The sequence below is a fragment of the Diceros bicornis genome, chromosome 7, assembly GCF_020826845.1.
Source record: "Diceros bicornis minor isolate mBicDic1 chromosome 7, mDicBic1.mat.cur, whole genome shotgun sequence".
Classification (NCBI taxonomy): Eukaryota; Metazoa; Chordata; class Mammalia; order Perissodactyla; family Rhinocerotidae; genus Diceros; species Diceros bicornis.
The window spans coordinates 53243922-53262451 of record NC_080746.1 but is presented as its reverse complement, the minus strand read 5'-3'; the positions used below and the strand labels follow the sequence as shown (position 1 = coordinate 53262451).

Here is an 18530-nt window from a genome sequence, read left to right as displayed (position 1 = left end):
TGTCCCCGCTTTCATTTCTGATTTTAGTACTTTGAGTCTTCTTTTATTCTTAGTCCATCTAGCTAAAGGTTTGTCAATTTTTTTGATCTTTTTGAAGAGTCGTTTGGTTTCATTGATTTTTCTCTATTGTATTTCTATTCTCTGTTTCATATTTCTGTACTTTAATCTTCATTATTTCCTTCCTTCTAGCTTTGAGTTTATCTTGTTCTTCCTTTTCTAGTTCCTTTAGTTGTAAAGTAGGGTTGTTGATTTGGGATCATTCTTGTTTTTTTGTATCAGCGTTTATAGCTATATATTTCCCCCTTAGTGCTGCTTTTGCTGTGTCCCGTAAGTTTTGGTATGTTGTGTTTTGTTTTCATTCATCTCTAAGTATTTTCTAATTTTGATTGTGATTTCTTCTTTGATCCATTGGTTGTTTAAAAGTGTATTGTTTAGTTTCCCCAATTTTGTGAATTTTCCAGTTTTCTGTTATTGATTTCTAAGTTCATCTCTTAGAGAAGATACTTTGTATGATATCTGTCTTTTTAAAAATCTATTGCAACTTAATTGGTGGTCTAACTTACAGTCTTTCCTGGAAAATGTCCCATATGCACTTGAGAATAATGTGGATGCTATTGCTGTTGGGTAGAGTATTCCGTATCTATCTATTAGGTCTACTTGGTTTATTGTATTAAGTCCTCTGTTTCCTTACATATCTTTTGTGTGGTTGTTAATATCCGTTGTTGTGAGTGGAGTATTGAAGTTTCCAACTATTGTGGAAGTGTCTATTGCTCCCTTCAATGCTGTCAGTTTTTGCATCATATATTTCGGCGGTCTGTCATTAGGTGTGTAAATGTTTATCATTGTTATCTTCTTGCTGTATTGAACATTTTATTAATATATAATTTCCTTTTTTGTCTCTTGTAAACTTTTTTGATTTAAAGTCTATTTTATCTGATATTAGTATAGCCATCTCGGCTCTCTTTTGAATATCTTTTTTCCATTCTTTATCTTTCAACCTGTTTGTGTCTTTGGATCTCAAGTGAGTCTCCTGTAGACAGCAAATCATTGAATCTCATTCATTCATTCTGCCAATCTCTGTCTTTTGATTGGAGAGTCTCATCCATTTACTTTTAAAGTAACTACTGATAATGAGGGACTGCTGTCATTGTGCTATTTTCTATATGCTGTATAGTTTTTTTAGTCCCTCATTTCCTATATTCCTGTCTTTTTTTGTGTACAGTTGATTTTTTTGTAGTGAAATGTTTAAATTCCTTCTTAATTTCTTTTTGTGTTTATTCTATAGCTGTTTTCTTTGTGGTTACCATGGGGGTTACATTTAACATTCTAATCTTATAATATTCTAATTTGAATTTATAGCAGTTTAACTTCAATAACATACAAAAACTCTGTTCCTTTATAGCTGCATCCCCACTCCTTTTGGTTGTTGATGTCACAAAATTACATCTTTAAACAGTGTGCACCAGGGCCAGCCCCGTGGCTTAGCGGTTAAGTGCGCGCGCTCTGCTACTGGCGGCCCAGGTTCGGATCCTGGGCACACACTGACACACCGCTTCTCCGGCCATGCTGAGGCTGCATCCCACATACAGCAACTAGAAGGATGTGCAACTATGACATACAACTATCTACTGGGGCTTTGGGGAAAAAAAAAAAAGGAGGAGGATTGGCAATAGATGTTAGCTCAGAGCTGGCCTTCCTCAGGAAAAAGAGGAAGATTAGCGCGGTTGTTAGCTCAGGGCTGACCTTCCTCACAAAAATAAACAAACAAACAAACAAACAAATAAATAAATAAAATAAACAGTGTGCCCCAAAACATAAACTAATAATTATTCCAATGCATTAGCCTCCTTAACTATGTAGAAAACAAGATTTGGAGTTACAAACCAAAGTTACAACAATACTAGCTATTAATAATTGTTATCTTCTTTACATGTATTAGTCTCTTAAATTATATAGAAAACAAAAAGTACACTTACAAACTATAGTTATAATAATACTAGCTTGTACAATTGCCCAGGTATTAACCTTGATTGAGATCTTTATTTCTCTACACAGCTTTGAGTTGTGTCCTTTCTTTTCACCCTGCAGGACTCCCTTGAGCATTTCTTGCAGGACAGGTCTAGTGGCCACAAACTCTCTCAGCTTCAGTTTGTCTGGGAATGTCTGGATTTCTTCACTTTTGAAGGACAGTTTTGTAGAATTTGGGAATGTTGGTTGACAGGTTTCTTTTTTTGAGCACTTTGAATATATTTGCCCATTGTCTTCTGGCTTCCAGAGGTTTTGATGAGAAATCTGATGATAATCTTATTGAGGATCCCATGTATGTGAGGATTTGCTTCTTTCCTGATGCTTTCAAGATTCACTCTTTGTCTTTGGCTTTTTGAAGTTTGATTATAGTGTCTCAGTATGAATCTCTGAATTCATCTTACTTGGAGTTTGTTGAGTTTCTTGGATGTTTATATTCATGTCTTTTATCAAACTTAGGAACATTTCAGTCATTGTTTCTTCAAATATTCTTTCTGCCCCTTTTTCTTATCTTTCTGGGACTCCCACAATGCATATATTGGTCCTTTTGATGGTGTCCCATGGGTCTTTTAGGTTCTCTTCACCTTGCTTCCAACTTCTTTCTTTCTGTTCCTAAGCCTTGTTAATTTCCATTGTCCTATCTTCAAGTTCATTGACTCTTCTGCCTGCTCAAATTTGCCTTTGAATCCCTCTAGTGAATTTTTCATTTTAGTTATTGTACTTTTCGGCTCCAGAATTTCTTTTTGGTTTCTTTTTAGGTTTTCTATCTCTTTATTGATATTTCCATTGACTTTCTCCACATCTTCCTTGAGTTCTTTGATCATCTTTAAGATCATTGTTTTAAAGTCTTTCTTTAATACATCTGCCATTAAGTCTTTTTCGGGGACAGATTTTGTTGAATTATTTTTTTCCTCTGAATGGGCCATACTTTCCTCTTATTTTGTATGTCTTTTGATTGTTTGTGAACCCTGGACATTTGAGTTTAATAATCTGGTAACTGGGGAAATGAGATTCTCCCCCTTTCCCAGGGTTTGCTGTTGTTTATTATTGTTTTTGTTTTTTATTGTTGTATGCTGTTTCTGTGCCGAGGATCAGTCTGAGGTGTAAACTTGATGTCTTCGTATGTCTTTTTTGAGCCTTTCCTTGGGCATGTGTGGTCACTTTCTAATTTTCCCTGTATATGTTTTTTTGAATGTCCTAGTCTTTAATGCCTGGCTCCCAAAAGGGGAAAAGTGAAAAGTGAAGAGGAGTTGGGGGAAAGGGCGCCAGTCCTTTAAATCTCCTGAAAGTCACTTTACCTTGAGGTGGAGGGGCTTGCAACAAAAGGGGGAGGTGCAGCCACAATGGTTGCTCACCTCTTTGCAACTTGTGATTAGAAGCAGCAGTAAGAGCACAGACGCTTAATATTTGGGGAGAGTCCTTTTTACCCACCCTAGCTCCTGCAAACTCTGTATAAGCTGCTCCAGGAACATGTGCACAGCTGCCTGCCACGTGGCTGGGGGTGGGGGATGGGCAGCTGCTACTGTGCTTAAGAGCTGAACTCACCACACTTTACAGTGGAAGCCTTCCCTTGGAAGTTGCAAGCGTTCAGCAGACTCCAGAGTTCCAAAATGGTTACATCAGATTCTGCCAATGCAATCCTTGTCTAGGTAGGAAGACAGTTTCCTGGTGCTTCCTTCTCTGCCATCTTCCCAGAATCCTCTTTTTTTCGTGGGGTGGGGGGTGGTAGCAATTTTAGTTTTACAACAAAATTGAGAGGAAGGTATAGAGATTTCCCATATACCCTCTGTCCCCACACTTGCATTGCTTCCCCTATTATCAACATCACTCACCAGAATGGTACTTTTTTTTTTTTTTTTTTTTTTACCAAGGATGAACCTACATTGATACATCATAATCACCCAAAGTCCATAGTTTACATTATGTTCACTCTTGTGTTGTATATTCTGTTGGTTTGGACAGATGTATAAATAACATGCATCCATAATTATGGTATCATACAGAGTCTTTTCACTGCCCTAAAAATCCTCTATGCTCTACCTATTCATCCCCCTCCAATTCTTGGCAAACACTGATCTTTTTATCTCCATCATTTTCCTTTTCCAGAATGTCATATAGTTGGAATCATGCAATATGTAGCCTTTTCAGACTAGCTTCTTTCACTTAGTAATATGCATTTAAGGTTCCTCCTTGTCTTTCCATGGCTTGATACCTCATTTCTTTTTAGGGCTGAGTAATACATTCCATTGTCTGGAGGTATCACAGTTTATTCATCCATTCACCTACTGAAGGACTTCTTGGTTGTTCTCAAGTTTTGGTAGTTATGAATAAAGCTCCTGTAAACTTCCAATGTGCACTTTTTTGTGTGGACATAACGTTTCAACTCCTTTGGGTAATTACCAAGGAGTGTGATTGCTGGATCGTATAGTAAAAGTATGTTTAATTTTGTAAGAAACTGCCAAACTGTCTTTCAGAGTGGCTGTGCCTTCTGCATTCCCACCAGCAATGAATGAGAGTTGCTATTGCTTCACATCCTCGCCAGCATTTGGTGTTGTCGGTGTTCCAGATTTTGGCCATTCTGATAGGTGTGCAGTGGTATCTCGTTGTTGTTTTAATTTACATTTCCTGATGACATATGATGTGGAGTGTCTTTTCACATGCTGATGTTCTACCAGTATGTCTTTGGTGAGATGTCTGTTAAGATGTTTGTCCTATTAATTGGGTTGTTTGTTTTCTTGTTGAGTTTTAAGAGTTCTTTGTATATTTTGGATAACAGTCCTTCTTTATCAGATGTGTCTTTTGCAAATATTTTCTCCTAGTCTCTGACTTGTCTTCTAATTCTTTTGATATTGTCTTTCACAGAGCAGAAGTTTTTAATTTTAAAGATTTTATTTATTTATTTTTTCCCCCAAAGCTCCAGCAGATAGTTGTATGTTATAGCTGCACATCCTTCTGGTTGCTGTATGTGGGACGCGGCCTCCGCATGGCCGGAGAAGCGGTGCGTCGGTGCACGCCCGGGATCCGAACCCGGGCCGCCAGCAGCGGAGCGCGTGCACTTAACCGCTAAGCCACCGGGCCGGCCCAGAAGTTTTTAATTTTAATGAAATCCATCTTATCAATTATTTCCTTCATGGATCATGTCTTTGATGTTGTATCTAAAAAGGCATCACCGTACCCAAGGTCATCTAGATTTTCTCCTGTGTTATGTTCTAAGAGTTTTATAGTTTTGCATTTTACATTTATGTCTGTGATCCACTTTGAGTTAATTTTTGTGATGGGTGTAAGGTTTGTGCCTAGATTGATTTTTTTGAATGTGGATGTCCAGTTGTCCCAGCACTACTTGTTGACGAGACTGTCTTTGCTCCATTGTATTATTGCCTTTGCTCCTTTGTCAAAGATCAGTTGACTATATTTACGGAGGTCTATTTCTGTGCTCTCTATTCTGTTCTGCTGATTTTTCAACTATTCTTTCATCATTACCATCCTTAGAGATCTTTTCTGAGAGTCACAGTGAAAGTAAGCTTTGCTGCTGGCTTACGGTAGGACCTCAAGTTGGTTTCTTCTCTCTGAGCTTTGGGTCCAGTAGGAGGAGGTTGGAGCTGATCTAGGATTTCCTAAGGTACTGCTGCTCATGCTTCTTAACTGCCTGGTGAAGGACTAGTTTTATTTTAGTTTTCTAATTTACAGTCTGCTGCAGACCATTACTTTTGTAAAACACAATAAAATGACTTAGCAGAAAAATGATCACGTCCTTGTGTGGTCATAGCAACGTCTGATCTTTATACAGGTTTCTAAATGCTCTCAGTTTCTGAACTTATCTTGTTGCAGACTGCTCAGTGGACCACACTTCATAATGCTGTTTTGCACAGTGGGCTCAGTTTGGAGAGACACCTGACCTGTGTTCCCAGAGCTTCTTGTCAGAACTGGAGCTAAGCTGGGGCCTGGGAATCAGATTGTTCCAGGGAATGTGGGTGTCAGGAGGGGCTTTTTCCTGTCTCCCAGAGGGTCAGACCCCGTCCCTGGGGGGCAGTCTACCCCAGAAGTGTCTTCTTCTTTCAGTATATTCCTCACATTGGCCTCTGCCTCCCTCATTTGAAGGCCAGAGGAACCCTGGGGGTGATCCTAGGGCCAGTGGCAGGGGCCCTGGGGAGGGGCTGTAAAAGTGGACTTGGAGGGCTGAGGTTGGTGCAAGGCCTACTGCTCTGGATGGATCTGAACGTTCGCCAGTTCCCGGGGAAGCAGGGAGAAGTATGTGAGTGGCTGGAGTGGTTGGTGATGGTATTTGCACGGACTGTGGAGCATGGCAGTGAGTTCTAGCCTTAGAATTCTGAGACCATAGGACCTTAGGACATTTGGATCTTGGAATCTTGGAGTCCTAGCTGTCAGGGCCAGAAGGGACTGCAGGGGTCACCTTGTTGTCCAAGCTGAGTTGTTTAGGTGCTCCTCCTCCCCGGCTGCTGGCCCAGACTTGAGCCACCAGTGTCAGTTCTGCCTTTAGCATGGAGGCCCAGGGTTGCCTGCGACATGAGCAAGCAGAGGCTCCTTGGTGCCCTTGGCCTACCTTGTGTGTTCTGCTTTGTTTTGAAGCTTCAGACACTGTGTGCTCCGTTTGACTGAGAACAACTCACAGCCCTTGATGACCAAGCTGCAGTGGCTCTTTGCCTTCCTGGAGCATAGCCAGGTTAGTGCAGGGGGACTCGGGGTGGTGGTGGAGAGGAGGCTCCGGTCTGACGCTTTCCTCTTCCCCAGGACCTGCCTGCATCTGGCTGTTGAGCCCCAGTCCAGGGTGGAATGGGTTCATGGCCAGAGCCCATGGGGCCAATTCAGTGCCCCTACTGGGCAGGAGAGGGAGTGCCTCCTTGAGCCCCTTCTGTGATGTGCTGCCCAAATCTTTCCCATCAGTGATTCAGTGCATTGCACTAGGTGTTGCTTTGTTCATCTGCTGCCATTTTTGAGCACTCACATTGCTAGGCACCCTGAAGGCTGTATTTGTTTTGTTCACTGTCTCTGCCCTCATGGACCCTAGAGCCCTTGGCCAAGCATTATGCATGGCCTGTGTTGGGGCACGGAGATGAGTAAGCCATGTTCCCTGCCCTCATGGAGCTCACAGTCTGGTGGGGAAGATGGGCCTGCAGATAACAATTGTAGTGCTTCAATAGAGGGACTTGAACAGAGGGAAATGCAGCATGTTGTGGGCGTGCAAGGGAGGGAGAGGTTGATTATGATGGGGGAGCGAGCCATTGGGAAGACATGGAACAGGTGACACTTATGCATCTGGGACCTGAACGCTATAGCTAAGCTTTTGACGAGGAGAAGAGTATTTTAGGCAGAGGGAATGGCAGTGAGCAAAGGCCTGGAAAGTATGAGTTGTGTCAGGGAAGGGCAAATTCCTAGCAGATGGTTCATCTGCATGGATTCCAGTGCCTGGCTCATAGGCTGTGTGGACGTGGTGGGGTGGGATGGGTCAGGGACATTGGAAGGGCGAGGACTTCAGTGAGGAGGCCAGCAAGTTTGGGGCAGAGTCCCCAGGTAGACCCTCAGAGCTGGTTGGTGAGCGGCCTTCTGCTCCTGACCCTGCCATCCACCTGTCTTGTCCTAGCGGCCTGCCATTTCTCCTGAGAACTTCCTCTCTGCATCCTGGACACCCTGGTTCAGCCCCGGCACGCAACAGGACTGCTCAGAGTACCTGAAATACCTGCTGGATCGGTAAGAGGGGCCAGGTCTGGCTCTGCATGGGGGCTGCAGGCTGGGGGAAAGCCCCACCCCTCTGAGCGGTGTTGCCTCTTCCTGGAAATGGGGGCACTGCACTGCACTTGTGGAAGGCTCAGAGAAGATGTGCGCCATGGGTGTGGGGGCCGTGGCTGAGTGTGAGGGCAGTTTGGGAGATGCTGACCTGAACTGTGACCTGGGAGGGGTAAGTGTGTGCGTATACACTGTGCTGTGCTTGCCTGAGTGTGTGTCTATCTTTGTCACAGCTCTGGGGGCATGTGCACATAGACGTGGCACGTCTTTATGTAGCAGGTTTGTGTGCCTGTATGCAGGTTAGTAGCGTGTGTGCCTGGCTTGTGAGTGCATGTGCACGGATGCCATTTTGCACATATCCTCCCTCTTGCATACTCCTGCATGTGTACGTGTCTAAATGCCTGGCCAGCTGAGTAAGGTAGATGGCACGAATCAGGCCAGTGCCCTGGTGGATCCGTGTGTATGTATGAAGATCCTGTGCTCCCTGCTGCAGGCTGCATGAAGAGGAGAAAACGGGGACAAGGATCTACCAGAAGCTCATGCAGTCCAGCTCACCCTCCCCGCCCGAGGAGCCTCCTAGCCCAAGTTCAACCTCTGTGGAGAAGATGTTTGGAGGCAAGATCGTGACTCGGATATGCTGTCTCCGCTGCCTCAATGTCTCCTCCAGGGAGGAGGCCTTCACGGACCTCTCTCTTGCCTTTCCACCCCCTGAGCGCTGTCGCCGCCGCCGCCTGGGCTCAGTGATGTTCCCTGCAGAGGACTTCGGAGCCCGGGACCCCCCACTGCCATCCCGAGCCCAGGTTCCAAGCAGGGCGGGTCCTCGGAGGCAGAGGAAACACTGCATCACAGGGGACGCCCCCCCCACCGTCCTGGACATTGAAGGCCTGGGCCCCCAGGGACCCCAGGGGCAGAGCAGTCAGGAGAAGGTGGAGAAGGAGGAGAGAGCAGAGGAGAAGGAGGAAAGAGCAGAGGAGGAGGAGGGGAGAGCAGAGGAGGAGGAGGAGAGAGCAGGAAAGGAGGAGAGAGCAGAGGAGACGGAGGAGAGAGCAGGGAAGGAGGAGAGAGCAGAGGAGAAGGAGGAAAGAGCAGAGGAGGAGGAGGAGAGAGCAGGGAAGGAGGAGAGAGCAGAGGAGAAGGAGGAGAGAGCAGAGGAGGAGGAGGAGAGAGCAGGGAAGGAGGAGAGAGCAGGGAAGGAGGAGAGAGTAGAGGAGGAGCAGGAGAGAGCAGAGGAGGAGGAGAAGAGAGCGGAGGAGGAGGAGGAGGAGAAAGAGAAAGAGCAAGAGGTGGAGAAGGAGGCCGAGAAGGTGGAGGGGGAGGCCGAGAAGGTGGAGAAGGAAGAGGACAGCCTGGGACCAGGGACCCACAGGGCTGCTGCCGCATCCCCTGGGGAGGGCTCCCGCTCCGTCCTGGACCTGGTCAACTACTTCCTGTCCCCTGAGAGGCTGACAGCAGAGAACCGCTACTACTGTGAGTCGTGTGCCTCACTGCAGGACGCCGAAAAGGTGGTGGAGCTGGGCCAGGGGCCGCGCTACCTCATCCTGACTCTGCTGCGCTTCTCCTTCGACCTGCGTACCATGCGGCGCCGCAAGATCCTGGACGACGTCTCCATACCCCTGCTGCTCCGTCTGCCACTGGCGGGGGGCCGCGGTCAGGCCTACGACCTCTGCAGCGTCGTGGTGCACTCCGGAGTGTCCTCGGAGAGCGGTCACTACTACTGCTATGCCCGTGAGGGTGCTGCCCGCCCAGTCCCTTCTCTGGGCACTGCCGATAGGCCCGAGCCCGAGAACCAGTGGTATCTGTTCAATGACACTCGGGTGTCCTTCTCCTCCTTCGAGTCTGTCAGCAACGTCACTTCCTTCTTCCCCAAGGACACGGCTTACGTGCTCTTTTACCGGCAGCGGCCCGGGGAGGGGCCTGAGGCTGTGCCAGGCTCTCCCAGAGTCCGGACAGAGCCCACCCTCCACAAAGACTTGATGGAAGCCATTTCCAAAGACAACATCCTTTACCTGCAGGTGAGCAGACCCATTGGGACCTTTGATCTCATCTCCTGGGTGGAGGGCTTCCCAACACAACCACAGGCTTAGATAAGTTATTGGTTCTCTCTCTGAGTGTCTTCCTTTTTTCTTTTATCCATTTATTTATCACTTTATTGGTGGCCCAGATAGACATAACCCCTTACTTCAGAGGAACAGACATTAAATAATTATCAGGTATTTATTAAGTTTTCTTAAGCGTGCTGAAGGAGCACCATTGGGTTCTACGAGTGAACAGTCAAGTAGGAGCGGGTAGAGGGGGCATTTGGGGGGCTCTGGGGGACTGCCCTATCCAGTGAACCTCCTGTCACTGTGCCTTCAATTCCACTCTTGCGAGTCAACTGGGACAGCAAGGGCTCTGAGCAATGGGAGGGTACTAGCCACAAACCACCGAAGTAGCCACACCAGGATGTGTGGACAGCAGCACATGGTGTTGGTGTTTTATGTGGGGTGGGGACATGGCCTGCTTCTGCATTGCTGCCCGGCTGTCCAGGCGGAGGCAGGGCCAGTGGTGAGGAGTCCCCGTGCGGCCAGGCTCAGTTCACCAGGAAGGAGAGCTTTCTCACTGGCAGAATCTCTTCCTGGTGCCTTGAGTGAGCTGGAAAGCTGTGTCAGGAAGCCTGCAGAGAGGTCCCTGTGTGCTGTAACGTGACCCTTGAAGTCCCTGGACCTCCTGCTTCCTGGTGCCACATCAGGCCCTTGTCAGCTATTCATATGAATGAGTTCCTTTCCTCTAAGGGGCTGGGAGTTTTTTATTAGGGGGAGGAGGAGGAATGATTTTGAAGCCTGGATATAGGATGGAAGGATGGGTTCCTCCCACTGAGTTGGAATGCCTTTAGGTCAGAAGCTAAAGTGGCTCCTCTGTGCCTCGCCCTGGGGACCCAAGGGGACATTCAGAAGTGCTGTGGTGGATGGCGTTGGGGGAGGGAGTAAAGAGAGGACTCCAGCTTTAGAGCTGAATTTTAAGCTTCCTGCCCCATCCCCATCTGTGTTCCTAGGAGCAGGAGAAGGAGGCACGGAGCAGGGCAGCCTACATCTCTGCACTCCCCTCATCTCCGCGCTGGGGGAGGGGCTTTGATGAAGACAAGGATGAGGACGAAGGCTCTCCGGGGGGCTGCAACCCTGCAGGTGGCAATGGTGGTGACTTCCACAGATTGGTCTTCTAATGTGAATCCTCCCTCAGCCTGCTCCTACCTGTGTGAGCACCACAGCAACCTCAGGGGAGGCCTTGACCCCTTCCTTCTGGGAGCAGGGTGGGGGCCCAGGTCCTAGGCAGAGGTGCTCTGCCAGGTGGGGTCTGAGGGAGGCTGTGGAGGCCAGTCCAGTCCTGAAGGCAGGCCCTTCCAAGGTCAAGAAAGATGGAGAGGGAGCTTCTGGGATGCCGCTCCTCAGCCTGAAGGGTACACGGAGACTCAGATATAGAGGTGAGACCCAAGCCCCTTAAACTGGGCCTCTGGCCCTGACACTGGGATGAGCCCCATTAAGATTTTACACCCAAGTGTCCTGGTCAACTTGAAGCAGCTTAGATGGACCACTCTGGGCCTTGTCTCCCTCCATCCCCCCAGCAGGCTCCCTAACAGAGCTGAAGAAGTCACAGCTGTAGTGTTTTGCCATCAAGTAGCATTTCCCTTTTGGCTCCTTGCAGACAATCCTGTTGCTCTGTACTATAAAAAGAGCAGGCTCCAAGTCCTTGCACAAAGGAGGAGGCAGTGTGTCACACCTCTGGCTGCCTTCTTGTTTCTCTGAGGGGGTTTCAGAGGCGACGTATGTGGGTGCCTGCAACGTTTGTGGTTTTTTTGAGAGGATTGTAGGTGGGAAGCAGCCTGGCACAGGATCAGAGACTGTCCCCCCCCTCCCCAACAAGCAACAATGCCTAGAGGGGAGGGCAGCTCCCCTCACAGTGGGAGGCCCCTGACCCCCCTCTCCCCTCGCCTGCCTCAGTGCCTGAGATGCCACCATTTGCATCCCCTTTCTGGTGAAGATAGTCCTTATTTTACTGCAAATATGTTTGTGTTTCTCCTAAAGCTGTTGTCCGTCCTGAAAGCTGGCCATTAGCACAGCCTGGGGGCTGGCGGAGGTGGTCTGGTGAGGAGCAGATAGTGACCTCATTGTGCCCTGACACTGCTGTACCCCTTCTAAATGGAGAGAAGAGACACAGGGTCTCAAAACAGGAATAAAATAGGTTCTCTGAAGCCTTTAAGATGTCATTCTTCCTGCCTCAGTGGCTGTGGTATCCACTTTACCCTTGGTTTCTTGCTGGGTCTGGGCAGGAAGGAGGGTACACTCCCTGCCCCATTGACTTGTGCAACACACCACTGGCGGTGAAAGCCCCCCACACTGACGTGCTGTGTGAGTTACAGGTGAGGACTGGGAGGACCCGGAGGGCAGAGCCGGGACCGGTGGAGGGGACATACCCAGACGCAGGCACGAACAGAGAGAAGGAAGAGGGGGTTCATTATCCTGAGAAGCAGGGGAGTCCTTCGCCTCTGGAGGGGCAGGCACATAGGCTGGGGGACTTGACTCACCTATCAATCCGGTAGGGCTGGAGTCCCAGTAGCTGGGGGCTTTTCAGACCCCAGGAACTCCAGACTGCCCGGAATTAGCCACTGCTGATACCACATTCTGAGAACCTGGGGGTACAGACCAGGTAGAAGGCTGGAGGCGTGCCTCAGGTGTCATCCCATTCTTGGCGCCGGATAGGCACACAGGGGCCCCTTTGGGAGAACAAAGGAGGTGGGGAGGTGGCAGCAAAGCCAGGGGCTGTCTGCCTGTGCTGAAGGTGCAGGAGTTGAGTTTTGGCCCATATGTCACAGACCCTTGAGATGTCAGACCGTAAGAACCAGCTAAAGTGGGCTGATAGTCTGTCGGGGACTGAGTCACGCTCTACAGTCCCAGTCCAGTACACCATCTGAGAAAGATGAGCTGACACGTTACTACAATGCCCATTTTACACATCTGGACTACAGATTCCAAGGCAAGGAGAATTCACTCTTGTTCCCAGCCAAAAGTACCCAGTTATTTCCTATTAAAATGGAAGTGGAGCAGACCGGCACATAGCCTTGCCTGGGACCGTGTGAGAGGGGATTTTCTCGTCGAGAACGTGTTTAAGCCTCCACATGGACAGCCCCCAGGCTGGGATTCACGCGTGTACATTCCCTCCCCTAGCTTCTTCAGATAAGGCAGACTCCAACAGCCTTCTCTGGTTCTTCTAATGGACTTTATTATTGTCCTGCTCCAACACCACAGTAAAAAGGGACCTGTAAGCTCCAGGCCTGTACCATGTGTCACCACAGCAAAAACAGGACCCACTTCAACATGTTCCCACCCCACCCCAGACCTACTCACAGGATAAATATGTGTTACAAATCTTTTTTTAAAAGAAAACAGAATAAATTAATAACTTAAGTGATTAGGCACCAACAGTGATTTGAAAAATTAAATGTCAATTTTAAATGGTAACAGGGCAAGAACCTAAGACTGGGCTTCTCCTAGCCCAGTTTTACTTCCCGACAAATAGCGACAGTTCTGTGCGAAATGATTCTAAATTTCAAGACACATGTAACCAACAAACACACAAGAACACACACCACCAAATATGACATGACAGCCTGAATCTCCAGTGGGACCCCTCAGCAGGCAGCCTACCCGTGGCCCAGGCCCCAAGAGCTTGGTGAGTCCCAGAATGACGGCCCCCCGTAGGAGAGGGCTTTTGAGCTCACCTGGTCAGCCTCACTTCCCCCACATTTTGCAGATGAAGGCCCAGAGGGGAAGTGTGTGCTAATTTCTCTCCCGTCATGTTCTTAGAGAGCTCTGTCAAAGGGGTGTGGGTTTGGGGAGGGCTGGTTGGCCATGGCTTAGTGCTGAGGCCTTAGCCCCGTGGCAGGTAAGGGGCCAAAGGGCAGACTGGAGTTGAGCCCATCCTCCAATCACTTAGAATGGTTGTGCTTCTGTCCTAGGAATGGGGCATATTTGAAGGGTTTCAAATGTAGAAGTTACCAAAATCAGTCTAGGGAGGGGACTGGGTGAATTGGCTAATGCTCTGGGTGCTGCCATCAGCCACAGAAGGGGCCTCAGGGACTGTCTAATCTAACCACCCATTTCACAGATGGGCAAACTAAGGTCCAAAGGAGACATCATCTCCCTGTAGCACTTACTCCTTTTCTCACTGTTCCTGCTCTACTTTACAGGTGGAGCTGGAATAGGAGGAGGATGGCTCCTTCTTTAGGGAGCCCCAGGTAGGACGAGTCCTGGTGTGAGCTGGGCTGGCTGAGAAGGCATCCCCATTCTGGGGTCTCAGTCCTAGCCAGGCTATCAGGAGAGGTGGACATTGACCCACTGAGGAGCCAAAGGACCAGTTTTGTAAACTGAGTTGACAGGTGTGTCCTAAACCCCTGGTAGTTTGGGGCTTGTGAGCCACAGTCTCCACATTCAACAGGCCAGTTTCCTCTTTTCTTGTACTTCCTTTCTCCTCTACTCTCGCCTCCACCTAAGGGTTTGGAAGTTACAGGAACCAAGAGCTGGAAGGAAGCCGCCTTGGAGATTAGATTTGGATACCTCAGTCTCTGAAGACTCCAACCGGTTTCATTCACATCATGGCGCACACACAAAATGCTGACATTATTGGGGCACCCTGGGGCCAACAGGGGAGGCTGCTGGGGCTGGGACCACGAAAAGCTCTGCCACGTGAGACCCTTCATAGAAGGCCTTAAATTAAGGGACACAGTCAGGGGTAGGTAGACTGAACCAGCAAACCCTGCCCAATGTAGGCCACTGCCACCATTACTGTCTCGCCTGTGGGAACACCAAGGCATGGCCCCATTGCTTCTAAGCAGCTGGACCCATACTCTCACAGGTCTTTTGTTCCCAAAGCACAAGGCTTTCCAAGTCTCTCCTTCTTCCTCCGCTGCACCTCAGCCTTGCCCTCCTTCGCTGTAAACATCTGACCCATCTTCCTCTAAGGCCCATCTCAGGTACCCCCTTTTCCTAGAAACCACCTTCCCTGATCTGTATCCTCTCTCCATCCCTGCCCCCGGCACCTCCTGGAGAAGTAGCCTTGCTTCCTCTGCACGCCATCAGCATTTTAAGTATGTCTTTCTCAAGGCCATTACCAGTGTCTTGTGTTTTTTCTCATCGACTGTGACCTCAAGTGCAGGGACAAAGTCTGATTCATTCCTGCGTCCTCAGTGCCTAGCCTAGACAGAGCCTGGCCACAGCAGCCATTAATAAATGCTTGTTGAGTTGAGTAGAACTAATACTAGGAAGAGAGGGGTTACTGTTGAGAAAATAATTTCTCCCAGGATGGGACTTCTTGGAGAATGGTCAGGCCGTTGGGCTGGCGAGGTATGCGCTTCTGTGTGTGCATGCACGTGTGCTCACAGGAGCTGAAAAGTGAGCAGTAGACACCTCCATTAAACATGGTGGAAAGTCACTTTTTTTGAGGAAGCAAATCTATTCACCCCAGGGTAGGATGAAATATCTGGTCTGCCCAGTTGCCTCTGAAACCCTCTTTGGCCAAGACCTTGCAACGTAAAACATTCACATTCTCCCTCCTTGGTTTAGGAGAGAGTGTCTAGGATGACACCCTACCTCTGTCCCTGGCAGGGTTGGGCAGAAGGCGATGCTGATCTGATAGCCTTTCAGACCACGGGAGGAGAGGCCTGGCCTCTCCTGTCCCTGTAGCCAGGTTTGAGTCCAATGTGGCAGCTGGGATGCAAGGGAGCAACAGAGGGTGAGAAGAGCCAAGAAAACCCTCTGGGCCTGGTACCGGGCACAAACCCCAGTTGAACCGCACAAGCTGCCAGCCTTTCTCACATGTCGTCCTCTAGGCTCCGTTCTGCCCTGCTCTCTCCCTTGCACTGCTTTACTCGTGACCCGTCAGTCCTGAGAACTGCCCTTGTGTCATGCCACCATGCACACCACGCTCCCGACACGACATGCCACTCCTTCACTTTCTGCTCCACCCTGCGTCCCCATGGCACTGCCTTGGGAACTCCACCAGGCTCTTTGGATATATTTCCCCGCTTGCTACACTGTTCCCCCACAGCCTTCACCCCTGCCTCTCATCCCATCAGTTACCTCTGCGCCTCCCCATCTTGCAGAAACTCCATTGCTGCACCATCCCCTCTGCAGTATCCGTGCATTGCCCTGGGCCTCTGCCCAGCCCGTTCGTGTCCCAGGGTTGCCCTCAGTCCCTGCATCACCTCCAGTCCACCCCATGCTCCCTCCCTCCCACGTCCTGCACCCTGCATTGCTTTCCCGCCAGCCTCCCCTGACCGTGCTGGCACTCCCACACCGCACGCTGCATTGCCCAGCACGGTCCAGCCCTCTCCAGTGTGGCGCTCTCAGGCGGGCGGAGACTTGAGGAAGACTGCATGCTGTCACAGCAGCAGTGGGCCTGCAGCTCCACAGTTCTGGGGGCCCAACCCTGCAGTGTCCTTGTCACCCCATCTCCTGGGCTCTGAGCCCTGCACCTTCTTGATCTTGGTCACCCAGCATCCTCAGTTTTCCCTTCTTTTTGTCCTCATCCTTCTGCCTCTCCCACCCTGGCAACAGCTGCACTGCCACTTGGCCTGAAAGTGGGGGACCCTACAGGTATCAACTGCCCTTCTGCATCTGGGAACCTAATTCCTTTGTCCCTCAAGACCACCTCTAACCTTCCTTCTCGACTCCTCCATCTTTTGGTGGCCTTGCCTCTCCCCTGCCCAGACAGACAGGGATGAAGACGTCCATGTCCACTTTGGTCTGCTGGTCCTTGGCTCCCTGGGTGAGCGAGGCAACTTGGCTTCTTCCGAGACTGAAGGAGAGGTAGCCCAGTAGCGGGAGGGAAGAAGGCTGAGGGCTGTGACCGAATGTGAGGTGTAGAATCTGGCTCAGAACCCCAGCCCCTCCCTCCAAACATCTGGTAGATATTCAGGTCTAAAGGGCAGGAAGAGGCTGAAGGATGCTTTTTGGCAATAGCTCTAACTAAGGTGGGTAGAGGCATGGCCATTGCTGATAAAAATCAAAGGTGGGCCCCGAGTGGGCAGAGGAAGTGCCTCGATCAGGCCCTCACCTCCCAGGGGAAGGGTTCAGGGTCCCTGATGTCAAGTGCTTTGAAGGCCAGAGTGGCAGAGTGGAGGGGGAGGGGTGGGAGGAGGCAATGGGAGAGGAGAAAGAGAGACAGGCAAGGAGGAGCCAGCTCTGGAGATGCTGCCTCCTGGCCCCTCCCCAGGCTTGGTGGCCCCGGAGTCACAGCTTAGCGCCCTTGGAAGGCTCCGAGGACTGCCGCACATCTGTCCACTCCTGCATGGTGTTCTGCAGGGCCTGGGTCTTCTCCTTGTCCACTTGAACGTAGTCCACCTTCTCATCGGAAGTGACAGATGATGTGGATGGCTGAGGGACAGAGTGGGAAGGGGAAGGAGCTGTGAGTTGTCAGTGAGGTGGGGAGCAGGCGGGTGGGCTCTGCCTGAGCTGTCTCAAGGGGAGTGGAGGTGGACCTCTGCCTGCTGCTTTGACTAGCCTCACGAGCCTGTCTTCTTTTTCTGAAAGTGGCCTTTAGAGCCTGAACTCCAAACTGCATCATCCCTCCTGTTCGATGCTACAGCCCCCGCCAGCCCTCCTGATTTCCCAGCTCCTAGGAGGACCCAGGCCCTTCCTTGGCCTGGTGGATGCGTCCAGGCTTTCATCTGTGCCTCCATCCACCTCCCTGTGGCCACTTATCCAGGGGAAGGAATTTGCTGGGTGCCAACAAGCACCAGCCAGAGGGCTTTGTGTGTGGCCCTCGGTGAGCACTCACAGCCATCCTGTGAGGGGGAACTCTGCTGAGGTGGATCCCCATTCTGCTGTCTGGACTGGGCAGCTAAGTGTACTTCCCACAGAGGGCTTTCCTAGGCCTGGAAGTCCCTTCGGAAGGCCAGCGTGCCAATGGCAGGGCTCTGGGACCAAGCCAGACAGTGAGTGCTCCTCAAAGAAGAGCTCAGGACCAGGACACAGGATCCCCGAGTCTTGGATCTGTCACTGATTCACTTGGTGACCTTCAGCAGATCGCGCATTCATTTCCCATCTGCACAACAAGGGGGGTGGACTGGCTGAAGAGGTCCTACGGATCGAGGGTGCCTGTGCGCTGAGAGGAATGAGCCCTCTTAAGACCCAGACTAAAGCGTGTCCGAGTCATGAGAGGCTGAGTGCTGCTGTTCAGTGTTGCAGGCCCCTGGCTTCCGAGATCCCTCCCCTAGGGCCCTGAGAGCTCTGACACCCCCCACCCCAGGCACCTTGCGGTGGGGGCTTGGGGAGCTCGGCTGGAAGTCCAGGGCCAGATAATCGACGCTGCCGGTGCTCTTCTTAGGGGCTGGGCTGTTGGTGCCACTGGGAATGGGAGATGCAGACACTGGGTTTTGCTATCACAAAGAAGGAAAAAACTTAGTAAGTTTAGGAAACAGACTAACCTGGAAAAACACACCTCTGGGAGTTAGAGCTACGAGCTCACTGAGGGCTGCTGTGAGTCACGCGCTGTGCTAGGGACTTTTCATGTTCTCACTTAAACCATCACAACAATCCTGTGACATGGGGTATTATCACTATTCTTATTTTTTAAAACAAAGATAAAACTGTGGCTCAGAGAAGTCAAGTGACTTGCCTACAGTTGTACAGCTGGTGAGCAAGGATGAGAACCAGGTCTGTTTTCTGACTCCCAAACCTATGCTCATCCTGCTGTACCACGCTGCCTCCCTTCTAGGGCATCAGGCCAAAGCT

The 18530-nt window shown here is 49.9% G+C and overlaps 2 protein-coding genes across 7 annotated transcripts in view; one reads left to right on the top strand and one right to left on the bottom strand.

Annotated features, from left to right (window-relative positions):
• The window catches only part of USP35 (ubiquitin specific peptidase 35), a 39115-nt gene extending 27467 nt beyond the window's left edge, over nucleotides 1-11648 (top strand). For all 3 annotated transcript variants that reach the window (XM_058545523.1, XM_058545522.1, XM_058545521.1), the window contains 4 exons: nucleotides 6613-6706; nucleotides 7625-7731; nucleotides 8261-9779; nucleotides 10799-11648. In XM_058545523.1, the coding sequence (XP_058401506.1) occupies nucleotides 6613-6706; nucleotides 7625-7731; nucleotides 8261-9779; nucleotides 10799-10966 (1888 nt within the window). In that variant the 3' untranslated portion in view covers nucleotides 10967-11648. The remainder of the gene's footprint in view (nucleotides 1-6612; nucleotides 6707-7624; nucleotides 7732-8260; nucleotides 9780-10798) is intronic.
• Nucleotides 11649-11681: 33 nt separating this feature from the next.
• GAB2 (GRB2 associated binding protein 2) overlaps nucleotides 11682-18530 on the bottom strand; it is a 171386-nt gene continuing 164537 nt past the window's right edge. For all 4 annotated transcript variants that reach the window (XM_058545517.1, XM_058545519.1, XM_058545518.1 and 1 more), the window contains exons 9-10: nucleotides 18050-18175; nucleotides 11682-17171 (exon numbers count right to left, since the gene is read on the bottom strand). In XM_058545517.1, the coding sequence (XP_058401500.1) occupies nucleotides 17028-17171; nucleotides 18050-18175 (270 nt within the window). In that variant the 3' untranslated portion in view covers nucleotides 11682-17027. The remainder of the gene's footprint in view (nucleotides 17172-18049; nucleotides 18176-18530) is intronic.